Consider the following 23,008-nt stretch of genomic DNA (forward strand, 5'->3'; position numbering starts at 1 on the left):
ATCTTTTGTACAGCAAAAGAAATCATCATCAAAACAAAAAGGCAACATACTGAATAGAAAATAAGTGGTTAGTATTCAAAATATACAAAGAACTTATATGACACCAAAAAAATTGAATTAAAAATGGGCAGAAGACCTGAGTAGGCATTTTTTTAAAGAAATACAGATGGTCAGACACATGGAAAGATGCTCACAATCACTCATCAGAGAAATGCAAATCAGAGATATTCTGAGCCATAGTAAGTGTCCTTTCTCTCCTCTCATCCATACACCATCTTATCAAATGCTGTTTGTGTGATATGGTCACTTTAAATCTTGTTGGTACGACCTTAGTCAAGTAACAGCTCTTAGCCTCTTGTTCCCCATCTGTAAAAATGGGGAGAGCTATCATATTACACGGAAGATGCTTAATACGGTTTATGTGACATGGTAACAACAATCTGTTGAGGATTTGCTATCATTAAATTATTATCTTTCAGTCATCTTCCTACTCAATAGGCTTTGTGAAGGCAGAGACCAAGGTGAATTAAGCTCTTTGATAGTACTTAAAAGAAGATCATAATGGCGTTAGGTATAGGGAGAAGGTTGTTGAATGAGCAGATAGTATTCTAGTTAAAGGTAGGCTAGGCAGACAGACATGAAGCTTAATTTCAGGCAATAAGGCAACAAACCTATTGAGGACTCAATATTTATCTGACAGGGTCTTAGAGATACAAAAAATTGAAAAGATACCTGCAAATGCAAATAAAAACTATAAAAGGTATCACCTCAAGCCTGTCAGAATAGCTAAAAATCAACACACAAGAAACAACAGGTGTTGGTGAGGATGTGGAGAAAAAGGAACCCTCTTGTTCCATTGGAAGGAATGCAAACTAATGCAGCCACAGTGGAAAACAGTATGGAGGTTGCTCAAAAAGTTAAAGATAGAACTACCTTATGATCCAGCAATTGCACTACTGGGTATTTACGTAAAGAGTAGAAGAACACTAATTCAAGGGGGTACATGCACTCTATTTATAGCATCATTACAATATATATGGAAGCAGCCCAAGTGTCTGATTGATGGATAAAGATGTGAGATTATATATATATATGTATGGCAAGATTTCATTTTTATGGCTGAACAACATTTTAGTGTGAGATTATATATATATATATATATATATATATATATATATATATATATATATATACATATATATAATATATTATATGCTGTTTGTGTGATAGGGTCACTTTAAATCTTGTTGGTGTGACCTTAGTCAAGTAACAGCTCTTGGCCTCTTGTTCCCCATCTGTAAAAATGAGGATATATATATCATCTCTCTCTCTCTCTCTCTCTCTCTCTCTCTCTCTCTCTCTCTCTCACACACACACACACACACACACACACACACACACACACACACACACGTTATTCAGCCATAAAAAATGAATTCTTACCATTTGCAACAATATGGATGGAGCTAGAGAGTATAATGCTAGGCAAAATAAGTCAGAGAAAGACAAATACCATATTATTTCACTCATATGTGGTATTCAAGAAACAAAATGAGCAAAGGGAAAAAAATGAGAAAGACAAACTAAGAAACAGACTCTTAACTACAGAGAACTGATGGTTACCAGAGGGGAGGTGGGTGGAATGATGGGTGAAGTAGATGATGGAGTTTAAGGAGTACATTTATCATGATGACCACTGGGTGATGCATAGAATTGTTGAATAATTATATTGTACACCTGAAATATAATACTGTATATTAACTGGAATTAAAGTAAAAACTTTCTTTAAAGGGGTAAAAAATAAAATAACTGGAAAAAAGAAAGTGATAAACCTGGGAAAATTTATGGTGATAGAACATAGGATAGTTGGGAGGGTTATATGAAGTAAATATGTGAAATCCTTAAATATTTTCTTGTAAATACAAGTGTTTACTCCAAAAAAAATGTGAAAAGAAGGTGGTTCCCAGGAAGCAAGCTATCTTATTTTTAAATTCTATACCAAAGAAAAACAACAGGTGTTTACCACAGTGTTTTATATAAAATTTGATTTGAGAGCTTCTAGTATTTTAAGAAGTATGATAATACTGATCTAAGATAATTCTATTACATGACTTGTCCTTTAATCCTATTTTAAGTTTTAATTATATGAATGATTTACAAATACATTCCTTTATAGGAAACAAACACAGAGAGACAGAGACAGAGAGAGAGACAGAGAGACAGAAAAAATTCCTGTTTTAAGGAGCTTTAAATGCAGATGGTAAAGATGGTGAAGGGAAGGGCTAGTGGGAGATGGCATATGGCCCAGGTGACAGAAAGGAAGGTGCAGACTTTGTTCTCTGAGCATAGATTCCCTGGGTAGCTCACAGGATATTCATACTTCAAGAATTCAGTTTCAGGGATTCTAAGGTTTGGCCATTCCCCCATGTAGTTCTTCCAGAGACACATCTGATTCTCATAGAGGGAATAAGTGGCAATAGCAGATAAATGAGAGGACTCTTAAATTTTCTGCCAGCACCACAGTGCTCAGAGCCAAGCCAAAGATCTCCATTTTTTTTTTTTTTTTTTACTTTTTGAAACTTTTTATTTTGAGGTAACTTTATGTTCATGTGTAGTCATAGGAAATAGTACAGAGAGATCTATATATCCTTCCCCCAGTTTCCCCCAATGGTAACATCTTGCATAACTGTAATATAATATCATAACCAGAAAATTGACATTGATCATTAGCCTTATTTAGATTCATCAGTCTTTTTTTTTTTTTAATAAATCTTAAAATTTTTTTTTAACATTTATTTTTGAGACAGAGAGAGACACAGCATGAACGGGGGAGGGGCAGAGAGAGAGGGAGACACAAGAATTGGAAGCAAGCTCCAGGCTCTGAGCCATCAGCCCGGAGCCCAACGCGGGGCTCGAACTCGCGGACCGCGAGATCGTGACCTGAGCTGAAGTCGGACGCTCAACCGACTGAGCCACCCAGGCGCCCCTAGATTCATCAGTCTTAAAAGAATTCATTTGTTCGTATGTGTATGTGTTTATATTTAGTTTTATTCACTTATTACATGTGTAGATTTGTGTGACCACAAATCAAGATACAGGATAATCCCATCATAAGAATCCCTAGTGCTAGCTATTAAATTTTAATGGAGAATGTACTCAAAAGATTTATTCACCAATTTGAGTAACTTCTCTGAGGCTATGTTGTATTTAATATAGTTTTGAAAGACACTAAATTACTAAAAAGACAGAAGAAGTTAACCACATTAATTCCAAGGAGTTCTCTGGGAATACAAACACTGAACTACCATTACTGCTTTAGAAAGGAGAAATTGGGGGCACCTGAGTGAGCTCAGTCCATTGGGCCTCTGATTCTTGATTCTGGTCCAGGTCATGATCCCAGGATTGTGGAATGGAGCCCTGCGTCAGGCTCTGTGGTACTGCGTGGAGCCTGCTTGAGGCTTTTTTTTTTCCTCTCTCATTCTCTCCCTCTACCTCCTCCTCCCCACTCGCTCCCTTTCACTCTTAAAAAAAAAAAAAAAAAAACAAACCCAAAGAAACAAAACAAACAAACAAACAAAAACAAGGAGAAATTGCTGAGTGGAAAAAGATCTTAATGGTATCTGGAGCAAAAATAAGGTGGGGCTTTAAAGACACAGGTTATTAGGTCTTTTACACAGGTTTAACAAAAGAAGTTAAAAATCACAGCCTGATTCTTTTGTTTAAAAAAGAAAAGCAAAGTCAACAAGAAAAAAAAAATCATTACTGGTCTGCATTCTGTGAACAGAGCTTTCTCCCCCTGGGAAAACAAAAAATTATTTGCTCCTGTATGAAATTTAGGACCACTTACCAAAATGGCTAGCTTGGAAGAGGCTGCTGCTTAGCTTAGAGCTCAATTGTACAATTCACTTGAAGCTCAGTGTGAACTTTCCTCATAGACAATAGACATTTGTGTTCACACATTTGAAAATGAACTTACACAAACATATGCAATTTATACAGTTTCTTAAAAGCATAAAACACTGACAGTTTTAAACTAATCGGTTTGGGGCTACACTCAAAATAAAGCTTTGTGTTCTTTGTTGCTACCCTTTATCTCTAGGGTAATGAAGACCATCTATTAAGTGAAATTGTTAATAGCTGAAAATTATGAGAGGTCAATCATAAAAGCTGCATGCGGGATATTTTTCCTTCTTTTATCCTTTTGGAATTAAAGATATTCCTCTTGTTTGGAGGAGAATGATGGTTTGGTTATAATTAAAATTCTGTTCTTTTTACTATTTGGTGGAAAAGACTGACATACTACTAATTAGGCTGCTTTTAGACTTATCTCCTTATTGAAGGGATCTCCATTATCTTGATGGAGCTCATGGATAGGCATGGTTATTCATTGTTAACTTGGGATACCATTGGGTGGATCTTTATTCAACTAATGAGATTTATTCTACAGATTATAAAGCTTCTATTATGTGTCAACTTTTCTGTAAGTACTAGGAATGTAGTGGTGAACGAAGAAGACAAAGTCCTTGTTCTGATAGAACTTCTAAGCTAGTAAGGGAGACTTTCATTAAAACGGTCAACATGTAACAAATAGGTATTGAAAAGTGCTAATTAAAATAAAACAGGAAGATAGAAAGTGACAAGGAGCATAGTTTTAGAGTAGTCATGGTAGAACTTTCTGAAGTGACATTTGAGTAGGGATCTTGAGGACATCAGTGAGCAAGGCATGCAGCTGTATGAAGGACAGTGCTCCAGGAAGAACAGCAGATGGACACACTTTGAGGTCTGAAATGTGGTGAATTTGAGGGATAACACCAGGCCACTTGGTTGAGTGGAGTGACTAAGAAGAAAGAAGATGCATTTGAGAGGTAGCCAAGGTCCAGGTAATAAAAGGTCTTGTAAGCCATGGTGAAAACTGGAATTTGTGTAAAGTGTGGTAGAAATCTATTTGAAGATTTAGAACAGGATTCTGTTATGCTGTGACTTACGTTTTAAAGGGTCTACACTGGGGTGGCTACGTGACTCAGTCAGTTGAACATCTGACTCTTGATTTCGGCTCAGTTCATGATCCCGGGGTCGTGGGATCGAGCCCTGTGTTGGGCTCCACGCTGAGCATGGAGCCTGCTTAAGATTCTTTGTCTCCCTCCCTCTGCTTCTCTCCCCGACTCATGCTCTCTAAAATAAAAAAAATAAAAATAAAAGGTCTATATTGGATTCTACATAAGGGAAATAAGGATGAAAGAGGAAAACTAGTTCAAAAATTATTGTTATAGCCAAAGAATGAAATGATGGTGATTTAACCAGGGTAGAAGCAGCAGAGTCAATGAAATGTGATTACACTTGGGATATGCTTTGAAGATGCAGCAAATAGAATTTGTTGATTGATTCACTGAATGCAGGGTTATGAGGATATGATGGGCTTTAGGTTGGAGACTTCTAGCCTTCCAATTGGATGGATGGATGGATGGATGGATGGATGGATGGATGGAAGGGCTTCAGTACAATGGGAAACACTGAGATTAAAGTACGTTTAAAGAGTAGAGGTAGAAAGGAATCAGAATTCTGTTTTAAATATGTAAGCTTGGAAATATATGTTAGACCTTCAAGAATAGCTGTCAGGTAATCAAGTTATATTTACTAAATTTGAAGTCCAGGGGAACTATCTGAATTAGAGATGTACATTTGGAAGGAATGAAAGAACAGTTAGAGGCATGAGAAATGATAAAAATCACCTAAGGAATGAGTAGAGAGAAGAGACCTCAACATCAGAAGCTGGGAAAAGAGGAACTAGACAGTAAAAGATACTCAGGAAGTGACACAATGAAGTAGGAAGAAAACCTTCAGAGTGTTTAGGAAATCAGGAAGTAGAGAGTGCACATCTCTGCCAAATGCTACCAGAGTGTTGAATAACATAGGGTTTAAGAATTGATTACTGATAGTTAACAATACTGTATCATATACTTGAAATTTGCTAAGATAGTAGATCTTAAGTGTTTTTACCATAAAAATGATAACGATGTTACTAGATTGTGAGGATTTTACAGTGTAGATGTATATCAAAACATCAAGTTGTGACACCCTAAACATACAGTTTTTGTCAAATATACCTCAATAAAGATGGAAAATTGATTATTGGTGTTTTCAATAAATGATGCTGGAAATTCTAGACACCTACATGCAAAAGAATAAAGTTGAACTCCCACCTTATATCTTATTCAAAAATTAACTCAAGTGGATCAAAAACCTAAACAGAAGCTGTAAAATTATAAACTTCTAGAAGAAAACATGGGTAAAAAGCTTCATGACATTGGATTTGGCAATGATTTCTTGAATAGGACACCTAAAATACAGGTAAGAAAAATAAATTGAACTTCATGAAAATTAAAGTTTTTTGTTCAAAGGACACTACCAAGAGAGTGAAAAGAGAGCCTATAGAGTGGGAGAAAGTATTTGCAAGTCATATATAAGTGATTAATATCTAGAATATATAAAGAATTCCTACAATGCAACAAAAAAAAATGCAATTCAAAATGGGCAAAGGACTTGGATAGACACTTCTACAAAAAAGATATACAAATGGTCAATTAGCCATTTAGCTAATTAATACAAATGGCCAATTAGCAGGGCACCTGGGTAGTTCAGTCAGTGAAGCATCCAACTTTGGCTCAGGTCACGATCTCACGGCGGGTGGGTTTGAGCCCCACATCAGGCTCTGTGCTGACAGCTTAGAGCCTGGACCCTGCTTTGGATTCTGTATCTCCTTCTCTTTCTCTGCCCCTTCCCCACTTGCACTCCATCTCTTAAAAATAAACAAACATTAAAAAAACAAAAACAAATGGCCAATTAGCTCAAGAAAAGATGCTCAACATCACTAATCATTAGGAAAAAGCAAACAAAAACACCAAGAGCTACCATTTCATATCCATTAGGATGGCTATTATATAAAAAAAAAGACAATACTAAGTGTTAATGAGGTGTTTAAATAGGAAGTTTGTACCTTTTTGTTGGGAATGCAAAATGGTACAGCTGGTGTGGAAAATGGCATGGCAATTTCTCAAAAAGTTAAACATAAAATTATGATCGTTCCCTAATTCAACCTGGGTATATCCTTCCCTGACTGCTCCCAGTATCAGTTTGTGAACCTCAAGTCAGGTTCACCAACTCTACATAGTCCATCTCCTCAGCCTAAATCAGACTTCAATATAAGCCCTGTTGTAGAAGGCTCACCTCAACCCAATGTGTTCTGGAGACTCTAGGTGGAGGGGTGAGTGCTTGTTCCTGAAGGATAAGGCTTAGGACATCTAATACAAAATCTGGATGTTTCTGTGGGATGAGAGGGGAAGCCAGAAGTATACAGTGTCAGTAGGAACTGTTGGGATGTTTCATGGAGAATTCAGGTTAAATGACAGAGGAGTCCCTGTGAAAATCAACTTCCCCTCTCAGGACTATGGCAAAAAGCAGATGCTGAGACTAGTCATAGGAGGAAAATATCCCTTTTGGTATTGTTATTAATGGTTGATAGTTATTGAGTAATAACATGGATCATTACAGCTCAGTGATCTCATTGGATCCTTCCCAAATGGTGAGAGATGGGCAGGGTTAGGATTATTGTCCCCATAGAATAGTAAGGAAACAATCCAAGAAACAGAGAGGTTAAGTGCCTCATCAAAGTCACAAACTGGGATTTAAACCTAATCTCCCATTCATAACCTCAACTCACAGCTCTGTCCACAAAATGAAACAAAACATCAAGACTCCAAACCAAATAAACAGATAACGTTGACCTAGTTATAACTGAACCCCACCTTTCTAAATCACAATCCAAAGCACACAGCAGGCATCTATTTGCATATTCTGAGGAGGCTTTATTTCTCAGCAGGCACTGCAAGGAAGGAAGGCACTGCAGGGAAGAGACGGTGGAGAGAGGCACAATAATTGTCAAAACCTGACTTCGCTCTGCCTCAAGGGAGGCACTGAATGCCAGAGAATGGTGAGGGAGTAGGATCTGTAGGAAGCCAGGGGCAGGAATCCCAGAAGACTGGGAACTGGGACAGAGGTCTCTAAAGTCACCTCCAGAGAAGACACCAGGCCCATCATGGGTCGTTTTCAGGATGTTCCTCAGGGATCAGACCTGCTCGCTCTTTATCTTTTGGGACAAGAGTAGCTTATTAGGAGAATATAGCCAGACCTCTCCTTTCCAACAGTCTTTTCCAGCCTTCTCTCACAAGGAAAACTGCATCAGTTTTTTTTAAAATATGAAATTTATTGTCAAATTGGCATCAGCTTTTCCTGAAGCCTACAGAAAATGAATTGAGCCTCATGCTGAGGGGTGAGAGCACATAGGGCCCATGGCGGTAGGAAAGACCAAGCATATAAGGGAGGTGGCACAAGTGGGATGAGGGGCAAGCAGACCAGGGAAGCAAGCTTCTGCTGAGTCAGCTGGCTACTAGAGGGCTGGAACAGGGTACCTGGGGGTCATAGGTCAAGGAAAGAGGCCATGTAAGCTGGGCTAGCAGAGAAAACTAGAATAACCAGGATAATAGCAGAAATCAGACTGAAGATAGTAATGACTAGAGGGAATACCCAAAGGCTGAGTAGAGAACCTCTAGAAGGAATTGTTTAATGTTTGAAGGGAATAGGCTAGGTGTGTGTGTGTGTGTGTGTGTGTGTGTGTGTGGGGAGCCATGGAGTTCATAGGGCAGAGCTCATTTCTCAATGCCTCTCATGCTCAAACAGACAGTTTATCCTTATCTCAGGAATTGTCTGACCTCCTGATTCTTGTCCTCTAGCTTTCTCATCCAATGTTTGTCTATCTAACAGAGGACCTGCTTTCTATTCTCATCAAGACTTTATCTTCTATAAGCTTCAGATCCTCTTTTGCCAGCATTAGAAGAAATCTTTTCCTGCCTCCCAGGCCTGTGCTCCTGTATTGTGTATTACTGACCACCTCAAGAAAGCCTTAACTAACCAACCCAGACCAGGTTAGTTAATCTCTCATTAGTGCTACCTTCTTTCCTCCTACTTCATATTCTGGCCTCAACACAGTCCTGGCTGCTGTAATAGTCCTGGAACAAAAGGAAAAATCTGAAATAAGGATATCGAAGGGACAGGCCAGTTATACTTATTAAAGGTTTTAGCAATGGGGTGCCTGGGTGGTTCAATCAGTTAGGCATCTGACTCTTGGTTTCTTCTAGAGGTCATGATCTCGAGGTTTGTGAGATTGAGCTCTGCACTGGGCTCTGTGCTGACAGTGTGGAGCCTGCCTGGGATTCTCTTTCCCCCTCTCCCCGTCTCATGCACACTTTTTCTCAAAATGAATAAACATTTAAAAAAAAAAAAAGAAAAGTTTTAGCAACAACTAGCTATGTCTTTGCAGCATGGTCCTGTAAATGGAATCTTGGCACAGGAGTCAGAAGTTATGAAATTTAGTCCTAGCTCTGCTACTGACTTCCTCCGTGATCACCTGGGGACTCAGATTCTCAATTCTATCACTTGAAAGTCCTCTCAGGTTAAAGGTGTAGTCTACCAAATAGTTTATAGCACTGACTGAATACTCTAGGTATGGAGCCACACACACTTTTGGGGGAGACAAAGAAATAAGTGAAACAGGCTTGCTTTTGTTATTTGCTGATGTCTTGACTATGAACACAGGAAGCATAGGACAATGACATGTACAGACTGGACCAAACTCATGCCAAGCAGGTTAAGGGTGCTGGGGCAGGAGGAGACTGGATAAGCAGAGTAGGATTGTGAACAGAATTAGAGGTATATTTCAGTTAAACCTGGAAAGAGGGAAGGTTGATGGATTGATTATTAGGCATTTTAAACAGAATAGGCTCTCTGTGAGGTTGAGGTGTGTGGGAAAATAAACTGGAAGACCAGAGACAGGTGGCAAGAACACACAGGAAGAGAGACAGGGGCGCTCAGGGAAGGGAGAAACCTATTTGAAATTGGAGAAGTACATTAACTTAGGGCACAGGTGACAACATGCATAGAAGGATATTCTTTCAACTATTCAAGAAATATTTAGCAAGTCCCTCTATAGGTTCCATAAAGACAGTGGCAGTAAATCTAAAAAAGTACAGCCCTGTTTTGTCATGGGGCTTCCACACTACCCATTCCAATGCTATCTTAGAGAAAATGCAGATACACATTAGATTTGGAGAAGTTTCTAATAAGAGGACTTTTTGATGATCTAGTTAACCAAAATTGATGGAAGATTTCATAGAATTTCCATCTGTAGACGTGCTTAAAATCAGGGGCTACTTAGTAAGCTTCAATTTGGATTAGATGGTAGTATATTATCCACCAAAGGAGTGGAGGAAGTTTCTTTAGGGAGTCATTCATATACTTATTTAAAAAGCACTTATTGGGGCGCCTGGGTGGCTCAGTAGGTTAAGCGTCCGACTTCGGCTCAGGTCACGATCTCACGGTATGTGAGTTCGAGCCCTGCGTCGGGCTCTGTGCTGACTGCTCAGAGCCTGGAGCCTGTTTCAGATTCTGTGTCTCCCTCTCTGACCCTCCCCCGTTCATGCTCTGTCTCTCTCTGTCTCAAAAATAAATAAACGTTAAAAAAAATTTTTTTTAAAGCACTTATTTAGGGGTATCTGGGTGGCTCAGATTGAGGGGCATCTGGGTGGCTCAGTTGATTAAGAACCTGAGTCTTGGTTTTGGCTCATGTCATGGTCTCATGGTTCAGGGGATTTAGACCTGCATCAGACTCCACACTGAAAGTGTAGAGTCTGCTTGGGATTCTCTCTCCCCCTCTCTCCCCGCCTCCCCTGCTTGTGTGTGCATGTGCTCTCTCTCAAAATAAGCAAACTTTTTAAAAGCAAAGCACTTATTGAGCATCAATATTCAGTAGAGTGTGAATATAGAAATAACTCAGAGCTCTTGTATTAAAAGTACTCAGTCTGGTGAGTGGATAGTGCATGTGTACTGGCAACACAGATTGTGCTCTCCTTGTGTTATTTAATTCAGTGCATTAATGAGCCCTCATTGAAAACACTGAGAAAATCTGCCTGGAGGAATCTGAGAAGACTTCACAAGAAGGTGGCAGGATCTTGGCCAGGTATAAAAATGGGCAGAGGAAACATTCCAGATACATTGTATGAGCCACAAGCATAACTTTCAGGAAGTGACAGATAATCCACTGTAGCTGAATCTCGGATGAATGTTTAGGGGAATGGTAAGAAGAGAGGCTAATAATTTAGGCAGGAACAAGTTTGTAAGTGTATTAAGTAGGTTGTAAGTCTTTTTTTGTTTTTTGTTTTTTTGTTTTTGTAGCAATGAGGTCTCATAAGTGGTTTTCAGTAGGGATAGAACATGTGGTCTGTTGCGTTGTAGTGGTAGATTGAGTATGGGTGGAAAACTAAAGAGGAGGTTTTTTATTCAAATATAATTAACAGTGTTATATTAGTTTCAGGTGTTACAATATAATGTTTCAACAATTCTGTGTATTACTCAGTGCTCATCGTGATAAGTGTATTCTTTAATCCCCACCACCTATTTCTCCCATCCTCCCACCCACCTCCCTTCTGGCAACCACCAGTTTGTTCCCTGCATTTAAGAGTCTTTTTTTTTTCTTCATTTTATTTCTTAAATTCCACATAGGAGTGAAATCATATGGCATTTGTTTTTCTCTGACTTATTTCACTTAGCATTATACTTTCTAGGTCCATCCATGTCGTTGCAAATAGCAAGATCTAATTCTTTAAGGTTGAAAAACATTCCATATTGTGTGTGTATATACATACCACATCTCATCCATTCATCTATGGATGGACACTTGGTTTGTGTCCATGTTGTGGTTATTATAAACAATACTATAATAAGATAGGGGTGAATATTTTTTAATGTTTATTTTTGAGGGAGAGAGAGAGAGAACGAACTTGAGTAGGGGAGGGGCAGAGAGAGAAGGAGACACAGAATCCAAAGCAGGCTCCAGGCTCTGACCTGTCAGCACAGAGCCCAACGTGGGGCTCAAGCCCAGGAACTGTGAGATCATGGTCTGAGCTGAAGTCAGACACTTAACTGACTGAGCCACCCAGGTGCCCTGGGGTGTCTATCTTTTTGAACTAGTATCTTCATTTTCTTTGGGTGAATACCCAGTAGTGGAATTACTGGGTCATATGGTAATTCTATTTTTAATTTTTTGAGGAACTTCCATACAGTTTTTGACAGTGGCTGTACCAATTTGCATTCCCAGCAATAGTGCACAAGTGTTTCTTTATCTCCACATCTTTGCCAACACTTGTTCTTTTTTTATTTTAGCTACTCTGACAGGTATAAAGTAAGATCTCATTGTGGTTTTTATTTGCATTTTTCCAGTGATAAGTGATGTTGAGCATTTTTTCATGTGTCTGTTGGCCATCTGTATGTCCTCTTAGGAAAAATGTTTATTCAGGTCCTCTGTCCATTTTTTAATCCAATTTTTTTTTGGTGTTGAATAAATTCTTTATAGATATTAATCCCTTATTGGATATGTCACTTGCAAATATATTCTCCCATTCAGTAGGCTGCCCTTTTGTTTGGTTGATAGTTTCCTTTATTGTACAAACCTTTTATTTTGGTATAGTCCCAATAGCTTAATTTTGCTCTTGTATTCCTTGCCAGAGGAGACAAGGTGTCACAAGATGTTTCTATGGCTGATGTCAAACAAATTATTGCTTGTGTTTTCTTCTAGGAATTTTATGTTTTCAGGTCTCATATTTAGGTTTTAAATCCTTTTTGAATTTATTTTTATATATGGTGAAACAAGTAGTCTAGTTTTCCCAATACTGTTTGTTGAAGAGACTTTTACCCCATTGCATATTCTTGCCTCCTTTGTCATAAATTGACCAAAAATTGTGGGTTTATATTTGGAGTCTCTATTCTGTTCCATTGATCTATGTGTCTATTTTTGTGCCAGTACCATAATGTTTTGATTACTACAGGTTTGTAGTGTATCTTGAAATCTAGGATAGTGATACCCCCACAGCCTTGTTCTTTTTCAAGATTCCTTTGGCTACTTGGGGTCATTTGTGGTTCCATACACATTTTAGGATTGTTTATTCTAGTTCTGTGTAAAATGATGTGGGTATTTGATAGAGATTTCATTGAATCTGTAGATTGCTTTGGATAGTATGGACATTTTAACAATGTTAGTTCTTCCATCCATGAGCATGGTATATCTTCCTTTCTGTGTCATCTTCAATTTATTTAAATGGGAGGTCTTTGTAATGACACAGGCAAGAGATGGAATTTGGGAAGACAAGAAGTATGGAAAGGAGAAAAGCAGCATGGGAGACAATTTAGGGGCAGGATCAAGGGGTATCATTGACTGAGAAAGAACACCAGAAGCTTTGGCATCTGGTAGAAGGTTTTATGACTTGAGCATAATGAAGGTGGAAGGGGATAAAGCTGAATAGTGAGTAGAGACCAGGCCATGCAGGGACTGGTAAGCCAGAGTTAAGCATGTGGATTTCATTCTCAGTGCAATGGTAATTCCATGAAGGTCTTGAGGCAAGGCCTGGAACAGTATAATTTGCATTTTTAAATGGATTCTTTGGCTACAGTATAGAAAGTGGAGCCTAGAGGGCCCAAGATTCAGACCACAGAGACCAGTTAGGAGCCTTTTGTGGTCTAGATGAAAGATGGTGAATTAAATAAGAATGTTGTCAGGGAAAAGGAAAAGAGTAGGGAGTAAAATACATTTTGCAGATTGATAGGATTTGCTAATGAACTGGATACTATGGAAGAGGGAAGGGATTAAATCAAGGATTATCCCTGGGTTTCTGACCTTCCTACAGGATGGATGGCCAGAATATGTGCTAAGATGGCAAGGCATGGGAAGGAAATTGTTTGTAGGGAGATAAGATTTTAATTTTGGCTGTATAGTTTAAGATTGTCATGGAACATCTAAATTGGAGAGGTCCAATAGGCAGTAGAATATACTCATCTGAAACTCAGAGAGAAGCTATACAATTGGCAATTCCCCGAACATAGATAGTAACAACAACAACAACAACAAAACTCACAAAAGACAAGAAACCAAAAGAAAAAAGTGAGAGGAAAAAGGGAGGACCTAGAAAGGTAGCAGGACAATAAAAGGGAAAATAAAAACAGAGAGAAAAGGAAAGAGTGAGGGGAAAGAAGCAATAGCTAGGTCAGTATAAGGGAAGGAGTGGAGATGGAAGTTAGCTTGGAAAGGATTGGAAATTAAATGAGGTTGTAAATGGTGTAGAGATCAAATACAGTCAAGTTTTTATTCAAGTTGTGCTGTGAAGGGGAATCGAGTTAAGGGGTTGTTAGATGGAAGAGATAAAGCTGAAGAATACAGGATGGTGTTGATGTTAATCAAGATCAACACTGTAGAAAGGGGGGCAGATTTGTGTGTAGGATAGCAATGACAAATAGCATGTGCAAAATGCTTCACAGTTTACAAGGTTTATTCTTATATGATTTCATCTTTCCTCACAATAACATGGTGAGATGATCATGGGAGGTATGGTTATTGTCTCCAGTTACAGGTCAAGAAGCTAAAACTTAAAAAAATATCAGATTAATGTTAGTTTCTGCTAGTAGGTAGACTGATGGCACAATCATTACTTGAGTCTTTAGATTCTAAAACTTTTCCCTGTACCATGGTGATGAGTTAGAGTTTTATTTCTTTAACTTGAACACTCCAGATTTCAACTGTCTGTGGAACAACCAGGTAGAGGCAGAAGAATATAGTGATTTGAGTCATTGGATTTGAAGGCAGGAAACGAGTTCTCAAAGTTTAATATTTGACATTTTTCAAACATATGATTGTCAGTAAGTAACTTAACCTTAACTTTCTCAATTAAAAAGAATGCCCATATTTACTGAGCACATCTTTAAATTCTAGATTTAGGCTAATGGTTTTTATTTTTATTTTTAAATTAAAATTATTTTTAAGTTTTGAGACATAACTGACATAGAATTGTATTAGTCTGAGGTGTTCAACATAATGATTTGATATATGTTTATATTGCAAAATGTTACCAAAGTCTAGTTAGCATCCATCACTTCACATAGTTATGACAATTTTTTGGTGATGAGAACTTTTAAGATCTACTTCTTTGCCACTTTCAAATGTATGATATAGTGTTGTTAACTGTAGTCATTATGCTATACATAACATCCCCAGAACTTATAATTGGAAGTTTGTACCTTTTGACTACTTTCACCTATTTCTCCCATCCCTAGCAGCTACAAGTCTGTTTTGTTTCATTTTAAGAAGTTTAATTCCAATGTAGTTAACACAGTTATAGTAATTTCAGGTGCACAATATAGTGATTCAACAATTCCATATTTATTTTAAAGCACCTTGAGAGCAGAGACCATATATTACTCAGTGCTCATCAAAATACTCCCAATCCCCTTCACCTATTTTACCCATCCCCCACCTACCTCCGCCCTCCACTAACCCAATGTTCTCCATAGTTAAGAGCATTTCTTTGGTTTGTCTCTTCCCCCCACCCCCCTTTGTTAATTTGTTTTTTCTTCTTAAATTACACATAATGAAATCATATGCTGTTTGTCTTTCTTTTGACTGGCTTATTTCACTTAATGTTATACTCTCTAGATAGATCCATGTTGTTGCAAATAGCAAGTTTCATTCTTTTTTATGGCTGATAATATTCTTATGTGTATCACTTTTCTTTATCCATTCATTCATTGTGCTAATAGTTTTACAATATCTCAATTCTAAGGAGAAACTTTTAAGATATAAACTGATAAAGAGGGAAGCACAGATAAAATTGTGGGACACAAATCTTTACGCTTTTTCAAAGACAATGATAAAAGGGACAAAAATGAGATAGAAAGATAAAGGACACCAGAATGAAAAAGAATGGTATGAAGTTTAGAGGTCAATCTTGCAAAAAGATGGGGGTGGAGGATCTCTTCCTTTGAATGTCATGGATGCTAGAAAGCCAAGTGGGTGAAGGTAGAAGCATGTAGAATGGAAGTTAAAGTTAGGTGAAGGAAAACAATAATAGATCTTCTCATGTTCTCAAATTGGCTAGAAGTTGGGCTTTAGTTGGTGAAATTTCTGAGTGTCAAAGGCCTATTGAACCCCTATTAGAGAAAAATTTATAGAACTTGGAGGAAAGTAAATTATTAGAAGGGGCTAGGTTTAATTATTTTTCATACAGACAAGCTAGACCTTTACAAAGTGGTCTTTAGTCACACAAAGAACAAAGTTCTTCCACTCAACTCCTCAATGAGGGTTGCCTTGTGATACTAGTTAAATGGTATTTGTAGATTAGGATTATTTTCTAATTTAAGGTCTAGAATGATATCAAGGGCTAATCCTTCCATGTGAATGATCAGAGCTTAAACTTCAGTGCTAGAACTCTGCTGACACAGGATACTCTCTGGACAGGTCCTGTGGAAGTAGACAATAGGAACAGAAGAGGATTTCCAATGGTCACATCAGCCTCCAACATCACCTCAACCCATCCGTCAGTCTTTGTGTTGATGGGGATTCCAGGCCTGCAGCACCTACATAATTTGATCTCCATTCCCTTCTGCTCAGCTTATACTTTAGCCTTGCTAGGCAACTGCACCCTCCTCTTCATCATCCAGACTGATGCAGCCCTCCACGAGCCCATGTACCTCTTTCTGGCCATGCTGGCAGTCATTGATCTGGTTCTCTCTTCTACAACACTTCCCAAAATGCTAGCTATTTTTTGGTTCAGAGATCGGGAGATCAACTTCTATGCCTGTCTGGTCCAGATGTTCTTTCTCCACTCCTTCTCTATCATGGAGTCAGCAGTGCTTCTGGCCATGGCCTTCGACCGCTATGTGGCTATCTGCAAGCCACTGCACTACACCACAGTCCTGACTGGGTCCCTTATCACTAGGATTGGCATGGCTGCTGTGACTCGGGCTGTGACGCTAATGACTCCCCTCCCCTTTCTGCTCAGACGTTTCCACTACTGCCGAGGCCCCCTAATTGCCCACTGCTACTGTGAGCACATGGCTGTGGTAAGGCTTGCCTGTGGGGACACTCGCTTCAACAATATCTATGGCATTGCTGTGGCCATGTTTATAGTGGTGTTGGACCTGCTCTTTGTTATCCTGTCTTATATCTTCATCCTTCGAGCAGTTCTACAGCTTGCCTCTCAGGAGGCCCGTTACAAGGCCTTTGGGACATGTGTGTCTCACATAGGTGCTATCTTAGCTTTCTACACACCTGTGGTCATCTCCTCAGTCATGCACCGTGTGGCTCGCCAGGCTGCCCCTCATGTCCACATACTCTTTGCTAATTTCTATCTGCTCTTCCCACCCATGATTAATCCCATCATCTATGGTGTCAAGACCAAGCAGATTCGCAAGCGAGCCTTAGGACTATTCTCAAGAAAGGATGTATAAATGGAGAGTTAGGGACAGGTGGAAAAAGAGTGGGACAGACTGAATGCTGAACTGGGGGTGGGGGTATGATAGGAAGTGGAGGGATGCCAGTTTAGTTCTTTCCTGGTGTAATGAAAAAACTTAATGATGTCCTGAAACTCAGTCACCAGTCTGATCAGGACTCATGGGGCTGTATTCTTTGGTTGCCTTTGAATTCAAAGGCTGACTGCTGACTTTGCTGCCTTCTCAAAGAGCCCACTCTATTAGGAGGCTTGACAAAGGCTTGACCCACTCTCCTCTTGGTAACATCATCTAAAGACACAAAGATGCTTTCAAGTTCATTTAATAAGACTGTGAGAATCTGAGTTTCTATTCAGAGCCACTGGGATCATGAGCTGGGAAAGACCAACATTTCATCTGAGACAAGAGTACCTATACAGTTTGAAAGTTGATGTCCAGTATCTAGCTAAACATTACCAGTTTTGGGGAACTCAATCTTCCTGGGCTACAGGTTCCAAGTCAGACAGTTTTGCTTGTTAAAATTTATTTCTTCAGTTGAGTCAGCCTATGTATTCTTTGACCTATTTTGACCTCTATATTCTCATGACCAATCTCTGAGTAAAACATGTCCCCTGCCATTTCTTTACACATCATGCAACTCTTTGCACACAAATCTAGCTTATGTTTTCACCAAGAATGTGAATTCTTTATTCATTCAATAATCCAGTCACAAAACATTATTGAGTCCTAAATCTGTGCTGGGAATACATATTAAGGTGGGGGTGCTGCACTTATGTCTATGTCCTAAGACAAAGGAGGAAATGCTAAACATAATAGGTTGTCGTCTCTGACCTGCCCATCACAAGGCTCAGTATCATGAAAGACATAGGTAGGCAAAATAGACAGGAGATGGGGATATTGACCTGTATTCTCTTTCTTTTCTTCTATCCAATGCAAACTTACATGCTAGAAAATTTTCTTAATGTTAATCCTGACAACTAGAATTTGTGTGTGATCATATAGGCCCTCATACACCATCTTCCACAAATGCATTCTTCTATTTTTATCTTGTGAGTCCCTTGTTTCCTCAGACTACTCTTTAGAAATTATATATCTCTATCTTATTCTGCCTTAATTTCTGTCTCTGGGTCTACATATATCTAGACATATTATTTAGCTTTGAAATAATCTGAGCCTATGTCAGGTGGGGTATGGACGATGGAAGTTTCAAAGAGGGGAGACTGTAGCACAAACCCAGGGTTTTATGCTTGGTTCACATCTCTGCTTTTATAATTCCCTCTGACACCAAAACACACACACACACACACACACACACACACACACACACACACACACACACGGAAATGATATTCTACCTTTAGTTTTTATTTTGTTAAAACCTCTCGTTTCTTCTGAGCATAGTTGTACAGGTGGAAAGCTTAAAAACTGCAAATACTAAAAACACAGTGTATAACTTGAAAGAAGCTATTTCCAAACAGAGGTCTTCTTATCCTTCTGATGACTTACATGAGGAATGTCACCAGCCTGTAGATCTTACCCATCCCCAATGAGGAAAGAATGGCTTTGCTTCCATTATAAGTCCAATATTACAAAGATCCCATAGCCAGGTATTCTAATATCAGAACCACCAGGATTAGTCAGAAACAAGTTATATCTTAAAATGGGTAAAAGAATTACCCCTCTAAAATTCTAGTACTAATGAAAATATTCTTCAACAATGAAGATGAAAGAACAAGTGTTACTAACAAAAACTGATGGAATGTGTCAATATTAGGCCTGCACTAAAAGCAAAACTAAAAGTAGTCCTTTAGGCTGAAGGAAAATGAGCCAGGTAGAAACATAGAATTGCAGGAGGAATTGAACAGAAAAGCTAAATATGTGGATAAATATAAATAAATATTGGCTGAACAAAAGACAGAAAAGCAAATGGAATTGAGCTGAAATGTTCTAATATTCTACTAGTGACCTTCAACATAGTTATCTAAGCTATGGCCATTCCCTACTCCATGTGCTTTTTATCCCTGCATCCATGACATTAGGTTTTATCCCTTCAGAATGGAGTCAAGGGGCAAAATAAGGTACTTTGTTCCTTCACACCCTGTCTACTTTATCTGGCTCTTGTCTGGATGTTTTGACTATAAGCTATAGTCAGTCACTCTATTAAGCCTGTCACCTCAGCCTCCTGGCCATGGCTCTAGATCCCTGTTTCCTACAAACATGCCACATGTAACTGAATAGTGTGTCCTCATTCCATCATCAGCTTTCTCTCAATCCAAAGTGGATTTTTTTTTTCTGTCTCACCTGCAATTTGCCCCTGATGTTAGCTTTTCCCACATTAGTATTTAGGTTAGTTTCCCTTCGTATAGTCTATCTCCTGAGCCTTGCTGAGCTTGGCTAAGTTCCAAATTTAAAGGTGTTATGTAGAAATCTCATTTTGTTTCAACATCCTAGGAGATCATCCATCATAAGGAGAGCTCAGTACACACCCAGAAGCCAACAGTTAGGAAAGATAAAGTTAGATCCAGTATACTTCTGTCAAAAGGAACTATGTATAGTTGGGGTATAGAGCTCTGAGATACCTTTTTTTTTTTTTTAATTTTTTTAAACGTTTATTTATTTTTGAGACAGAGAGAGACAGAGCATGAACAGGGGAGGAGCAGAGAGAGAGGGAGACACAGAATCTGAAACAGGCTCCAGGCTCTGAGCTGTCAGCACAGAGCCCAACGCGGGGCTCGAACTCACGGACGGTGAGATCATGACCTGAGCCGAAGTCGGACGCTTAACCGACCAAGCCACCCAGGCGCCCCTCTGAGATTGCTTTTAAAACATATAACCTACCAAAACTAAATCATGGAGAAATAGAAAGCCAAAGCAGAGAGAGATTAGTGTAGAGAATTTGTGTGTGATCATATAGGCCCTCATAAGTAGAGATTAAGTAGTGTAGTAGTGTAGAGATTAAGTTAGTCATGAAAAATCTCCCATTAAAGAAAAACCCAGTAACAGAGGGCTGCATTGGTGAATTCTACCAAATATTTAAAGAATTAACACTACTCCTTCTCAATCTTGTCAAAAAAAAAAAATTGAAGAAGAGGGAACACTTTCAAACTCCTTTTATGAGGCCAGGATTATCCTGATACTGAAGCCAAAGACATCATAAGAAAACTATGCTAATATCCCTGATGATCATAGACATGAAAATCCTAACAAACCAAATCCAACAGCACATTAAAAGGATCATACACCACAACCAAGTAGGATTTATTCTGGGGGGTCTTATATATACAAAAATATTTAAAAAAATCAATTAATGATGTGCCACATCAACAGAATAAGGAATTTTAAAAAAATCACGATTATCTCAATAGATGCAGAAAAAGCATTTGATAAATTTCAATATACTTATATGATAAGATCAAATAGCACTAGAAGAAAAACACATAAATTTGATAAAGGCTATATATGAAAAGTCTATAACATTCTCCATGTGAAAAACAAAGATTTTCTCCTAAAATCAGGAACAAGGCAAGAATGCCCACTCTTGCTAATACTATTGAATGTAGTACTGGAAGTCCTGGCCAAAGCACTAACAAGAAATAAGAGGCATCCAAATTTGGTAAGGAAGTAGTAAAATTATCCTTTTGTCAGTGACAAATCTCATATATAATAAATCCCAAAGATGCCATAAAAATATTGTTAGAACAAACAAGTCAGTAAATTTACAGAATACAAAAATCAATATACAAAGAAAGTTGTGTTTGTATATACTAATTATCTTGAAATTAGTACAAGAATCCCATATATAATAGCATCAAAAAGAATAAAACAGTTAGGAATAAACTTATGAGGTAAAAGATTTAAATACTGAAAACTAAGAAATATTATTGAAAGAAATTAAACATGAAAAAATGGAAAGACTTCTTGTGTTCATGGATTGGAAGAATTAAAAAGTCCATAGTACCCAAAGCAACTTACAGATTCGATGCACCTCTATGAAAACCACAAATATTGTTTATGGATGTAGAAAAAAGAATTCCATAATTCACATGGAATTATAAAATGCTATGAATTGTCAGATCAGTCCTGAGAAAAAAGAACAAAGCTGGAGACAGCACACTTCTTGATTCCAAAAAGTATTACAAAACTATAGTAATCAAAATGGTATGGTACTGGCATAAACATAGATATATAGACTAATGACACAAAGAAAACCCAGGAATAAATCTACACAGATGATCAATTGATCCATGAACAAGGGTGTCAAGAATACACAATAGAGAAAACAGTCTCTTCAGCAAATGGTGAAGGGAAAACTGGGCATCTACATAAGGAAATTGTATTCCTATCTTACAGCATACATGAAAATCAACTCAAAATGAATTAAAGACTAAACATAAGACATGAAGCTCTAAAACTCCTAGAAGATGACATAGGGGAAAATCTTCATGACCCTGGTCTTGGCAATGATTTCATGGAATGACATTTAAAGAAGAGGAAACAAAAGCAAAAGTCAACAAGTAGGACTATATCAAAACGAGAATTAAAAAGACTACATCAAAGTACACAGCAAAGAAGACAATCAACAGTAAAAAGGCAACTATGGAATGGGAGAAAATATTTGCAAACCATGTATTTGATAGGAAGTTAATCTCTAAAAGCATAAGGAACTCTTACAGCTCAAACTAATAACCCCATTTTGAAATGGGCTAAGGACTTGAATTCACATTTCCTCAAAGAGGACATTCCGACGGCAAGCAGGTATGTGGAAAAAATGCTTATGGTCACTAATTATTAGGGAAATGTATATCAAAACTACAATGAGGTATCACCTAACACCTGTCAGATTGGCTATTATCAAAGACAGACAAGTGCTGGTGAAGAGAACACCGTGGAGAAATTGGAATTCTTGCACACACTGTGGATGGGAATGCAAAATAGTGCAGCTGCTATGGAAAACAGCACAAAAGTTTCTCAAAAAATTAAAAATGGAACTACCATATGATCTGGCACTTCTTGGTATATATCCAAAAAGAATTGAAGTCAGGATCTTGAAAAGATATTAGCACTCCTGTAGTCATTGCAGCATTACAATAGCTGAGAAGTGGGAAAAAAAGGCTAGAAGTCCATCAACAGGTGAATGGATAAAGAAAATGTGGTATGCATATTTCATGAAATACTAATTAGCCTTAAAAAAAGACATTCAAGCCAGACTCAGAAGGATAAATTCTGCAGGATTACACTAATATGAAGTATCTAAAATATTCAAATTCATAAAATCAAGGACTAGAATTATGGTTACCAGGAACTGGGGGGAGGGGAAATGGAAAATTATAGGCATAAAGTTTCAGTTAAGATGAATCTATACAAAATTGTACCTGTAGTCAATGTATTGTACACTTAAAATTTGTTAAGAGGATAGGTCTCAAGTGTTCTTATCACAATAAGACAAAATAAAGACAAAATTAAGTCAAAATTAAAAGAGCATCTTTCAAATTAAAGATAAAGTATTATGGGAAATTGTAGTAGTCGTCATCATCCATGGCAGACTCAGGTATAAGGTATAAACTAGTTCCTTTCTCGGGTCTTTGAAAAATAGCAGCATTGAGTCCAGTTGTAGGTAGAATATCACCTT

At 38.0% G+C, this 23,008-nt stretch overlaps 1 protein-coding gene across 1 annotated transcript; it reads left to right on the forward strand.

Annotated features, from left to right (window-relative positions):
• Positions 1-16,428: 16,428 nt before the first annotated feature.
• On the forward strand, positions 16,429-17,379 carry LOC131488582 (olfactory receptor 52K1-like). Its single transcript, XM_058690446.1, has one exon. It carries the CDS (start codon positions 16,429-16,431, stop codon positions 17,377-17,379), a length of 951 nt encoding a protein of 316 aa, XP_058546429.1.
• Positions 17,380-23,008: the final 5,629 nt, after the last annotated feature.

This window comes from Neofelis nebulosa, chromosome 10, assembly GCF_028018385.1.
Source record: "Neofelis nebulosa isolate mNeoNeb1 chromosome 10, mNeoNeb1.pri, whole genome shotgun sequence".
NCBI lineage: Eukaryota > Metazoa > Chordata > Mammalia > Carnivora > Felidae > Neofelis > Neofelis nebulosa.

Coding starts and splice junctions, on each gene's coding strand:
- LOC131488582 (XM_058690446.1), top strand. CDS start 16,429: ATGGTCACATCAGCCTCCAACATCACCTCAACCCATCCGTCAGTCTTT.